This window comes from Perognathus longimembris, chromosome 8 (genome assembly GCF_023159225.1).
Source record: "Perognathus longimembris pacificus isolate PPM17 chromosome 8, ASM2315922v1, whole genome shotgun sequence".
Taxonomy (NCBI): domain Eukaryota; kingdom Metazoa; phylum Chordata; class Mammalia; order Rodentia; family Heteromyidae; genus Perognathus; species Perognathus longimembris.
Genome location: NC_063168.1, coordinates 57,503,350 through 57,515,910, shown reverse-complemented (window position 1 = coordinate 57,515,910; position 12,561 = coordinate 57,503,350). Strand labels below are relative to the sequence as shown.

The window sequence follows — 12,561 nt, the reverse complement described above, 5'->3', positions numbered from 1 at the left end:
TTCATTCAGTTGATATTTGTTTTTGCGGAGATTTTTTTATAATAGAACCTAGCTTATCAAAACTTTTCTTTCATGGGATCATGCCTATGGTGCTATAGCTAAACATTCCTTGCCAACCTCAAAGTCATCTAGATTTGTTCTATGCCATCTTCAAGTACTTTGATTATTTGGTGCTTTACATTTATATTTATGGTGTGGGGGAATTTCTGATAAAGGGTGAGAGCTCGTGTCTAGATTCATTATTTTGCATGTGAATGCCTGGTTGTTCCAGCAGTATTTTATAAAAAGACTCTCTTTCCCCATTGTACTGTCTTTGCTTCTTTGTCACAGGTAAGATAACTGTATTAATGAATGCCTATTTATGATAATGCTCTATTCTACGTCACTGATTTTTTTCTCTTTCACAAATGCCACGACGTCTTGATCACTGTAGTTTTACAGGAAAGTCTTGAGTTTGGATAGTGTCATTTGTCCAAGTTTGTGGTCCTTCAGTAGTGAACTGGTTATTCTGGGTTCTCTCTCTCTCTCTCTCTCTCTCTCTCTATATATATATATATATATATATATATATATATATATATCAACTTTATAATCAGTTTGTCAGTTGCTATAAAATAATTTCCTGGGATTTTTTACTGAGATTGCTTGAAATTCTGATTGACCTTCAACTCACAATCCACCTGCTTCTGCCTCCCCTACTGCAGGGATTACAAGGGTACTATCATGATGTCTAGTTACTTTCGATTTATATATGACTTTATATTTAAACTTGGTTTCATTTAGGCATCATCTCTTGGGTCTGTTTTAATCCACTCTGGTAATATTTGTCTTTAATTTTTATTCCAGGGTTGGGGACTGAACTCAGGGACTCAGGCAGCAAGAGCTTATGCTGCCCAGCCTTATCTATATTGAGTATACAGCAGCTCATCAGTTACTGTTCGTGGATTCGGATTCTTCTGCTTGTACTAGTTCATGCAGACATTTCTACGCATGGTTCTGCGGCAATCGGTTGTGACTCCATTCTTATCTGTCTCTCCTTTGAGGTGCAAAAGTTGATCCTATCTCATTACTTCCCGGATGATTCTAAGAGTTGTTGTTTTTTCAGTTTGGTTAGCTTTTTACTTGTTAGGATGGAAGGAAAACTTCTAAGTTTCATACACACCAGAGAACTTTCTTTGTGCCTATTTGTAGGGTTCTTCTATTCCCTTCCTTGCTGTCAGATGGCACTGTCCCTCTTGCTGTGAGTGTGTTCAACTCTAGCTACTTCTCCTAATCCATTTCCTTTTGTGCTATATACAGGAAAACTAGAAAATCCAAGTATGTTGAAACCATGGGGGAGGCTCTGCATAAAGATGTCACAGGTTTCATTGAGGAACATGAAAGCACTTCTCTCGTCCCCACCTTCTATGTCTTGAGCTCTTAGCCAAAATGGAATTGAGGCAAGTTCTGTCTGCTGCACAATAGAATCAGGAACCACCATTTCAATGTGGATAAAACTCAGACCTCAGAAAGGAATGTCATTATCTGTTACAAATGTCCTTGCCTTGTGAAACAATCTGAGGCATGGTTGGAAGGAATGTCTCTGAGCAGGCTATTAGGATACAGACAAGATTAACAACCCCTGATTCTCATGAAAATCTGAACAACTCATGACCATCCTATGGTGCATTAGGGAAGAACTATGTCAGCATGGTAATTTACAGCTCCATTTATTAAATATCTAAGATGTGCCAAGCATTATGCTAAGAGCTTTGCAAGAAGTACTTGACACTGTAAGGTAGGTATTATTATAATCCTCTTTTAAAAACAAGGAAACTGGCCCAGAGTTGTGCATCAATTAAGTGATAGAAAAGGATTTAAATCCAGATGATGAAACCCCAAATCTATGTTTTCCCTTATTTTCATTTAAATTGTGCACCTCCTAATTTATCATCACAACATTCTACAGGGTATAGTGTTCACTATCCTTACAAAACCCATCTCCACCTCCATCCACTCCTTCTTGGGTTATGTGACCACAACATTCCTTTTCAGGTCGCATTAACTACAAAGGTAAGTGAGAAGAACAGGTGTCAGTAACTCTCCACTGGGCCTAGCACCAAACTAGAATGCAAAGGCTTGACTGGAGTCTCAGGTAAATGCTGAGATAAGGAATCCAAGAAAAAACACGCCAGCCCTCTGCCCTCCCTGCCTGATTCCAGGTGCCCATTCTTTTTGGATAAACAATGCCCACACACCTGGCTGTGCTTTATCCCTTGGAGTTACACGAACACTGCAGGGGGTCACAACATATCTTGAGGTCTAATTATCAGCTTCGTAAACCCAGAAGAATGCCAATGATGGAAAGCAGCCAGGAGGGAGAAGAAGGAGGAGCACAAGACTGAAGCAAGCCAGGCTGTTGTTAAATGCTGTACTCAGTACCTGTGCCATGCTGAGCCTGCCAATCCTCCAAGGAAAGCAGCCAAGCCAGCAGGAACTAAAGGACTCTGACCCCAGATACCATGCCTCTTCCAGGAAGGAAGGCTCCAGGCCTTCACCAGCAGGAAAAGCCATGCTTGGGCTTAGAACAACAGAATCTTCTGCCCAGGGAGAGACTCTACTAATGCACTGTGTCATCTTTCTTCTTTCTATGGCAGAGTCCCCTTGGCCTCCCTCCTAACTGTGCACTCTGAGGGTGACTACTTTAAGAACCAGACCACTGATGTCCCCAGACCCCACTTACCCGGGCGAAGGTACGGAAGCCCTGGAGGATGGGTCTGTAGCCTGTGCAGCGGCACAGGTTTCCTGTGGGCCAAGGGAAAAGCCACTGTGTCACTGCTGGCCCTTGGGGGCAGAGGGATTTGTATGCACTGGCTGAGTTCAGCATTTACTTCTCTGCTTTGACATTCTGTTTCCTCCCCTAAAAGGCCCTCTTATTCTTCTTAGTTCTGATCTCAAAACATCCATAGTGACTTCCTCCAGGAAGTATCCCTAGAACACCCAGACTGAGACCCTCCTGGTTACCCCCAGCCTGGTCAGAGTTTCATGAGTGAGCTTACAAGTGACATCACCAACCCACGTCTCCCTTTGAAGGGAGGAATTGTGTCTTTCATCCTGCACCTTGTACAGTGCCTGGTCCAGGACAGGACTCAGAACAACTGGTTGAATAAATGATAGCCTGAAATGCAGCAAAGTGACATGGTCCAGGCTCCTCAGCCCACGCACAGGAGGCCAAACAGGAAGCTGGCTCCGTGTTCTGGCACTCTCCCTCCGGAGGAGTCAGTGTGCTGGAGGATCCTGTTCTGGTGGAAACTGAGGGCAGGAGGCCATGACTTTCCCCTGGGAAGTTTCACAAATAAGGTCCCATGGCAACTGAGCATGACTAAAATGACCCAGCTACAGGGGGAAGGGCAGGAAGACACCCTAGAAAGCACAGGACCTCAGAAGGACTCCAGGTCAGTTGGCTCTCCTCTAGAGGGTGGTGCCTTCACTCCTAGCCAGTTCCTGATGATCACTCTGCCCTGCCCTGTCCAGGCCCAGTCTGCTACCCCACATCCTTGGCTGTGCCTGAAGGCTGTACCTTGGAAGGCATTCTCGATCTCCTCCATGGTAGGTTCAGGCTGGTTCCGGAGCAGGGTGTACATGCTCATGACGATGCCAGGAGTGCAGAACCCACACTGGGAGCCATGGCTTTTGGCAATTCTTTCCTAGAAGGGACAGATGACAGAAGACTGTGTTGGCAGAACCTCTCTGGTACCCTGGAGGAGTTGCCAGGGGTGAGAGGCAGACCATGTTGAGAGGCAGTGTGGGGTTGAAGACAGGTCTTCAAGTCCCTCTGACCTGTAGGTTCTTCATCTACATGTAAGAGATCATCCTACTACTTCTAAAGACTTAATGAGATAACGCATGTAAAAGTCTTGATGTTGTGCCTGCTCTATGGTAGGCAGGCAGTCTATGGCAGCTATCAGCAGGCAAGGAATGGTAACTATTCCAACACTGGAAATGTAGGATTTTATTAAAGATCACAGCTGCAACTGGAGTCCAGTCACATTCCTTGACAGCAGCGCCCTGAAGTCCTACACTAGTGGCATTCCCGAAGGATCCCCAGAACACTTCTGTTAACAAACTATGGTGCTACTACACGCCTGTGCTTGTAAGTGAAAATGACCCTGAAGCCCAGTGAGAAACATGAGAAGTGGGATTGCGTAAAGTTGATTTGATTCAATGCATTGGATGCCACAGCGTTTCCATTCATAACTGGAAAAGGAGCTCTTCTCATCCACATGACCTTCGTTCTCTTTTCACTTTTCTTTTTCTTCATCTGATCTCCTGAGAGATTATCTCGGTACTTTTGCCACGTCGAATTTTCAGAATTATATAAGCATATATAGATGCATATATGCATTGATGTTTATGAACATAAAGAGTCTACAAACTGAGAATCTATTATGATCCAGACATGCAAAGGTACTGGGAACACAGCAGCAAAAAAAGAAGATAGGAAAAGAGGCTCTACTAGGGAAAACACTGACAAGAACACGTAAACAAGACAGTTCCAAGTAGAATGCAGGGTTTGTTCAGGATGAGTTACAGTGAATGTCAGCGAAATCAGAGAGTCAGAAAACACTACTTTGAAAGGGAGCCCTTGGAGCTGGATTTTATAACATGGTTTAGGTGGGCAAAGAGCATATTTGAGAGGGTGCGAACAATAAGTGTGAAGGCTCTGAGGGCAAAGCAGGCTTGCTTGCTAGAGTTGAGGAAAGGCCAGAGTGAGTGGAACCTGCTAGAACTAGAGAACTTGGCTAGAAAGCAACTCTTTACAAGTCAGGGCAGGGATCTAGAACTTTCTATGTGTGACAAAGATCTATAGGAGATTTCAACAGGAAGTGATATGATCTCATTCGTGTTTTTAAAGAATCCTTCTGGCTGCTAGGTGGGGATTGTAGAAACAAAAAGTCAGAACGGGACATCAGTACATTGTAATAGACTGAGCAAAAAAGGAGGATGTCTTGGACCACAGAGCAATAATGTAAATGGAGAGTGAAGGTGTTGTAGGTTTGGGTGATGCAGTAGACCTTATTTTCTGGATAGATCAGGTGTAGTATTAGAGAAAAAGACCCAAAAGTGAGGCCACAGTTTTTGTCTTGAGCAATAGGTAAATGGTTTTATCATTGACTTGAGTGGAGCAAGACTAGAGAAGGAAGAAGTCAGAGAACAAATGAGGTTTTGGTAAGATTAGACATGTATGTAGTGAAGTCAAGTAGGCATTTGGAAATGAGTCTAACTTCTGAGAAGTCAAAGCTGAAGATACCAATAATGTGTGCTACTTGCAGGTAGGCAGTGCTAAATTCACCTAGGCAGAATGTGAAGGTGGAGAAGAAAGGTTCTGAGGCCAGAGACCAGTGCATCAAGACTTAAGGTCTGATTAATGTAAAAAGGGGGCAGGTTTGTTTGTTAAGGGGAGCCATGAAAGGGAGAAGGAAAAGGAAAGGATGATTGAGGGGTTGAATATGATAAAAATATATTGTATAAACATACATGTGAAAATAGCATAATGAGACACACTCAAAACTGCTTAAGGGGAAGAGGGGGTTAACAAACAGCAATATGAATGGGATTCGTTTGATCAAAGTAACAGGTCTGTGAATAGTACAATATGAAATCCCATTGTACAATTATTTTATGCCAATAAAAATTGAAAATTCCATTTATAACAGCATCAAAAAGAATAAAATTCTTGGAAATGAATTTGGCCATAGCAGTGCAAAATTAAGACTGTGAAAACTATAAAATGTTGAATAAAATTACAGAGCTGGATGATGTCTTAATAAAAAGAGGAAAAGCCTATACCATTGGGAAGCATGGGGTTTAGGCCAATTATACAGATGCAATCCTTGTGTTTCCACTCTTAATTTTTTCTTTCCCCTAGTCATTTCAAAGAAAATGACAGGTACTTAACTTTCTCATGCTTACTGCAGGTTGAACAAGTTTAGTAATGTCCCCTTTTCCTGCCTAAGAAGCAAAACAATGTCACCTCCACCCTTTTCTGACTTCATAGCCTGGCCCCAGATGTTTCCCAAGGAATAGTACTAACTTGCTCAACTGGAGGCCCCAGCTCCTTAATGTCATGACAGATGCCCAAAGAAGGAAGGAAGGTACAATCCCCTGAAGGACATTTCCTTTCAGATGGGCTTAACTCTAAAACCTTCTGTGCATATGATCTCCCAGAGAGTCTTTATCACAGCGTCCCTCAAACAAAACCACAGCCTTCCTTTCCCACAGTGCTCTGCTTCCACCAGTTTCCACCTGGCCTAAGATCATCCAGGTTGTTTCCACGAAACCTTTGTGATGATTGCCTGCTCTCCTCCAAGTTCATTCCAGTGGTCTGGTTCCATCAGGGAGACAAGCTTGATCAGGCACTCATAGGTTTGTATTCCCTTGTTTAGCACTTGCCAACCACCATTCCAGTGAGGGTAGAAGCCTAGAAGTCCACAGTCATACTATACTGTCTGTGAGTGGGAGGTGAGGGATGCAACTGAAAGGACCATTCGAGGAACCAGCATTAGATGAGTTTTTACCACAGGGCATGGAGAATTTGGAATCCAGAATGTGGGCAGCTTGGCACTTTCAGAAACAAAGTGTGTATTCCCATTCTCCCAGTTCTAGAGCATCTGGATTCCCCTCACCACCAGATTCACACAATGTAACACCACCATAGCCACGGGATCGGGAAAGTGGGGAGAGCTCTAGGCTTGGGTATTTTAACCCTTTCTATCTCACAATTCCCAGAGAAGATGGGAAGATGGCTCCTTTTCTCGGGCAGTGAAACCAACAACCCCAATCAAGTCTGTAGCCTTGGCATGAATCTCACTGCAAAAAGGCCCTGGCCTCAGGAACACAGGTCCTTCTCTGCTTACCTGCACAGGATGCAGCCTCGTCTTGGTGCTTCCTATGCCTTCCACCGTCGTCACAGCAACATGATGCAAGGAGCAGATGGGGGTCAGGCAGGCATTGGCAGAAAAGTGACTAAAACCCCAGATTAAGGTCATCGCATTGTCTACTTGAGATATCAAAGTAGTTTAGGGCTGGAGACTCTGACTCCAATATATCTCTTCACTCTATGTTACATCATTGATTCTTCTAGAGTTCTTGCCTTGCTTCTAAGACTGAATAAGAGACAAGAGAAGCTTTCCCCAGATGAGGTTGAGTTCTTTTACAGTCCTATAGGGCCAGTTCATCCTCAATGTGCACTCAATCTCAAAGCTGGAGCAAGACACTGGGCTCACTTTTAGGTGTTTCTTTCTCAACCCAATCCTAGAGGTTATAGAGAAGAAAATTCTAGAAGATTGTATCGTTGGAGCATGTGCCTTTCTCTACAGGGTCCTTCCTTAGTCTCCCCAGGGTCAGACCCTCTGATCACTTTTGTCTCCCTGCATTCACCGCCTGCTCTGTTCTCCCATCTCCTTGTAGAGAAAGGAGGGGAACATGAGACTCCAAACCTAGTAGCTAGAGTTTCCTTACCTCCCCCAACCCATGACCTGTGACTTCAGTGGCTACTCCACAGATTCAACTGACATCACTGACTGTCACCCATGTGACTGTTCTTCAAAAAGCTAGGAAATAGAAGGAAAATGTCAACCCCGGAAAAGAGAATCAGGTGTCAAGATGCTATGTAAAAGTCTCATTTCTAGTACTTCAATAGGACTGTGCAGGGGAGCACTATGAAGTCTACATAAACAAGAGGCCCCTTAATCTAGTCTTGGGGAATCAAAGAGGACTTTCTGGAGTAGGTGATGTTTGGATCCAATCCTAAAGGGCTGGTAAGAATTACGGAGGTAGAAAAGTCCTGGAGGAGAAGACACTCAAGACTTGGAAAACAACATGGCACGATCACCGAATGAGTGGGCCTGGGGCCCTGGTAGCTCCCCATTGTCTCAGCTTGAAAAGAGAATTGCACACATAAGAGAGAAGACTGGAGACAAAAGTAGGAGTGCACTGTGATGGAGACCAGGCTCTACCCTGGGAGTCATGAAGAGCTAGTGAAGGGTCTATGGGTATGATGTTAGCCTAGAGTTTTAGAAAGGTCATTTTATTCACAGATAAGAATTGAATATTTATTGATTCAGAAGCCAGAACAACACCAGCCAAGAGGTCTGTTCATGGTCTGAGCCTGCTCAGAAACACAAGGTCTCACCCACCTGCATACACATACACATATACACTAACACACTCAGTCCTACATCCTACAGTTGACCCTACATCCATCACCCTTGCATGGGTCACAGGCAGTGAGTGGGTAAAGGATACATGATCTTGTTTTGGAGACGATCATACTTGGAGAGCATCACCGTGCACGCCCCGCAGCCCCCTTCTCCACAGCCGAGCTTCGTTCCACTCAGTCCCACTGAGCAGCCACAAGTTAAGGAACAGGAACAAGGAAAAAGAAGCTGTTGGGTTTCCAGGAATGCCTGGGCAGAGCCCTGTGGGTCGACTCTCCCATTCTGCTCATGGCTTAGGCTCACACCCAAGAAGATAGGAACAGAGCTACCATCCTATGAAGTGCCATCCTATGAAGACTTCTCTTGGGGTTGTAGTCCACTGGGTGTGGTTTTCCACAAGTTAAGGAACAGGAACAAGGAAAAAGAAGCCGTGGGGTTCCAGGAATGCCTGGGCAGAGCCCTGTGGGTTGACTCTTCCATTCTGCTCATGGCTCAGGCTCACACCCAAAAAGATTGGAATAGAGCTACCATTCTATGACGTGCCATCCTATGAAGACTGTTCTTGGGGTTGTGGTCCACTAGGTGTGGTTTTACCTGGCAAGTAAATCACACATCTCCAAGTCTGAGCAGTTGAGTGAGTAGATACATATTGACACCACAGAGGCAAGTTAATGATCTGTCTGGGACTCACTGGATCCCAGAATTTCACCCTGAACCTATCAAGCTGAGAAAGCCCCAGAAACCAGAATTGGAGCTGGATTAAAGGCCTTTGAACAGCTAGCACACAATATGTACAAGGGGAAATTAAAACATTTTTGGAGGTCAGGAAGCAGTGTGGGGCCCAGCTCTTAGACATACTGGGGAAGGATAATCTGTTACTCTGCTAACTAGTAGGCTATTCCAGGTAACAGCAATTACAAGGCCCTCCTCCCTGAGACACACAGGCTTTGTTGCTGATTTCCTGAAGGTCTGGAAGCCTCTCCTTCCTCCAGGCCTTTCTGCAGAAGCAAGAGACTAAGCTTATTCTCATCTGGCCACAGCCTTCATTTTTTTTTCAAGACAAAATCCACCATTATTAACAATAATGCAGTACCTTACAGTTGAAAAGCAGTTATGTTCATGTATACCTTTGTTCTCTAGAATATTCAGTTAGCAAGTAAGACAGCAGATATTACTTCCCCACAGATTAAAAAAGGAAACAAAAGCTGAGAGCCTGCAGCTTGTGCCTATAATCCTAGATACTTAGGAGGCTGAGATCCTAGGATCATGGTTTGAAGCCAACCTGGACAGAAAAGTCCACAAGACTCTCTATCTCCAATTAATCACCAAAAAGTCAGAAGTGCAGCTATCGCTCAAGTAGTAAAACACAAGTCTTGAGCAAAAAAGCTACAAGGCAGTACCCAGGCCCTAAACTCATGCCCTACTATTGGCATCAAAAAAAATAAAAAATAAAAACAAGACCCAAGCTGTAACATGAACTTCACAGATATTAATTTGCATGTCAGGGCACCAACATAGTCACCTGACTCTAGATTTGGCATGTACCCCAATCTGGTGCCACCCCTTCTTCTATGTTTGCCACTAAAGTGGGCTTCCTAGGTCCTGAGCTATCTTCTCCACTGGTCAGGACACATGTAGTTAGTTCTCGGCAGTTTGGACACCTGGAAGGTGCATGCAGACAGGCTGCAGAACAATCTATGCTCCCAGCCTGAGGATCTTTCTAGAAGGCAAGATAGAGTCAAGGTTGGTATCTTTTCTCTAATTCCTCCAGATAAAACCTTAGCACAGACTACAGTAAAAAGTAAAGACTTTAATACACATGCCAACTTTCAGTTTCAGATTCCACTTCAGCCTTGGCCCTTAAAACAATCCGCTGCTCCAAGGAACTTCTCTGGTTTCTGGGCCTTTAAAACTAAAAGTGAGTGCCAGGCATAGGTACATACACCTCTAATCCCAGCAATCTAGAGATTGCAGCAGGAGGGTTGGTTTTCTAGGACAGCCTGGGCAGTACAATGAATTCATGACTAGTATGGGCTACAGAATGAGACAAAACAAAAAAGCACAGAACTGAAACTATTGGAAAACCCAAACTTATATCAATAGCCTCTGAAAATTGTTCTTCCCCGACATCCAGGTAGATGAGGTAGAAATGGAGTCCCTTGCGGTCTCCCGGTTCTCCCTAAGAGTCTTCTGTTACAAAAATGAGGCAGAGTCATCTGCTCTGAGCCTCCAGACATGCCCACACCAAGCCAACATCCATGCTGACTATGGGAGGTCAGAGGCCGGGGGTAAGACCCAGGATCCAGGCACAGTTCTTTTTTTTTTTTTTTTTTTTTTTTTTTTTGCCAGTCCTGGGCCTTGGACTCAGGGCCTGAGCACTGTCCCTGGCTTCTTTTTGCTCAAGGCTAGCACTCTGCCACTTGAGCCGCAGTGCCACTTCTGGCCATTTTCTGTCTATGTGGTGCTGGGGAATCGAACTTCATGTATAGGAGGCAAGCACTCTTGCCACTAGGCCATATCCCCAGCCTCCAGGCACAGTTCTGCGTCAAACAATTCTTTATGGAGAAAGTCACAGTTATCCCTCAAGGAAAAGGACCCAATTCTTATGAAAGGCATCAGAATAAGCTTAGTCTTGACAACAGACCTCTGGGAGTTTAGGCAAGGTGAGAGGTCAAGTCATGGCTCTAGGCTTCGGTCTAGGCCCTGTCACCACTGACCCAGAATACACCAGTGACAGGCTGGTCCCTTCACAGGTGCAGGCCTCACTGCCACTGCTCTCTGCCAAGGGGATGGATGTGTTCACTCCCATGGGACTGCCATGGGGATGAGGTGCAATCAGTTAAGCAAACCACTGTGAACTCTGCCTGTGCATAAAAAGTGCTAATTAAATATCAGCTCCTATTATTTTTTTTGTTGATTTGGATCCAGAGTCTCAGAATACTACTGAAAGGATAAAAGGTATAGGGGATTTTACAGAAGCCCTCGTTGCAATGTGAAGAGCATCCCAAGATGCCCTGAGTCCCCTGCTTTCAATGACCCCCAGGCCTGTCCTTGTTACAATGAACAGGGCCTCTAAACAATTCCCATTGCAGGCATCCTTTCCCAATGGACACTCCTTCCCTTGTTTTCCTACTCCTAGTGAGAGCTGGGTATGTTCCCTAGATGAGCCACTTGTATATCCAGCAAATATCACCTAAGGAAGAGCCCACAGGAGAGTGATCATGAAGCCACTAAGGCTAATGAAGGTTTTTTCAAGTGCTCATAATCTTGTGGGATTGCTGGGCTCTTAGAACCCAGGAACTGTCCAAGGTCACACAAAGTCACACAACTTCTGAATGTCATAGTTGCAGTTAACATACAAGTGTCCAGATTACTACCCAGTGCTGGCCAGGAGGACAAGTCTCACTCTTACTCCAAAGTCAGGATACACTTTCTCCTCAGATAGACCAGAAGGGTTGTTTCTGGATCTGCATCTTTCTCCACCACCTACCAAAAAAGAAAGAAAGGAAAACACATCATAGGTATGGTTAACCGTCCTTTTGCAATTGATTTCACCAGACAAGGCCTCACTCAAGAACTTGTAGTGCATGGGAATATACTAAATAGATCAAGAGAAACAGGTCTTTTCCTTGCCAATCCCATAAGAATGAACATATGAACCAGAACTAAATTAGGTACATGCTCATATCACACCCTTAAAGCCTAAAATTCTGCCTTGGTGAGGCAAGAAATGTAGGTGTTATACCTACTGTTCAGGCTGACCAAAGCAATAAGGCCTTTCCCCTACAAGTAATCAAGTCTTCTCAATGTTCACATTAAGAGGCTCTTACTACGTACCAGGTGCTGGCCTACAAAGTATTGCACTAAGCAGGGTATCTGTGAAATATACTAGGAATAAAAAACTACCTAATCATAATTCACCTATCATCTGTCCCATAGGCTCCCAATGGCAAATGACTCCTAAAGCCTAGTCTCCTAGATGGCATTCACCTGCCTTCAGTCTCTGAAGGAGACTAACAGATGCTGACCATGAAAGTAAGTTAAGTGAAAGTCATTGTGAGTCCTCTCTAGCTACATTTGCTCCTGGGGCAGGGGGGGGGGGGGACCGCGGGGGTGGCAGGTGGTTCACTCCTTATATCCTTCATAGCAAATCTTGCCAGAATCCTCCATGAATCACAATCTCCACTAAACAAGCTGACAGCTTAAAAAGCTAGAATCTGGCCGCCCCCACCCCACCACCACCACCAAAAAGGATTAACATTACAAAATCACAAAATCTGGGGCAGCAGTTCCCCTTAGTCACCAAGGCCCAACCTCCCATGTTGCCCCATAGGAGTTCGGCAATTGGTGTCTGGGCAACTCT

The 12,561-nt window shown here is 44.6% G+C and overlaps 1 protein-coding gene across 1 annotated transcript in view; it reads right to left on the bottom strand.

Annotated features, from left to right (window-relative positions):
• The window catches only part of Xdh (xanthine dehydrogenase), a 55,153-nt gene that overhangs the window by 40,286 nt on the left and 2,306 nt on the right, over positions 1–12,561 (bottom strand). Inside the window, exons 2-6 of the mRNA XM_048353183.1 lie at positions 11,627–11,684; positions 8,287–8,383; positions 6,897–7,005; positions 3,560–3,686; positions 2,723–2,784 (exon numbers count right to left, since the gene is read on the bottom strand). Coding sequence (XP_048209140.1) covers positions 2,723–2,784; positions 3,560–3,686; positions 6,897–7,005; positions 8,287–8,383; positions 11,627–11,684 — 453 coding nt within the window. The remainder of the gene's footprint in view (positions 1–2,722; positions 2,785–3,559; positions 3,687–6,896; positions 7,006–8,286; positions 8,384–11,626; positions 11,685–12,561) is intronic.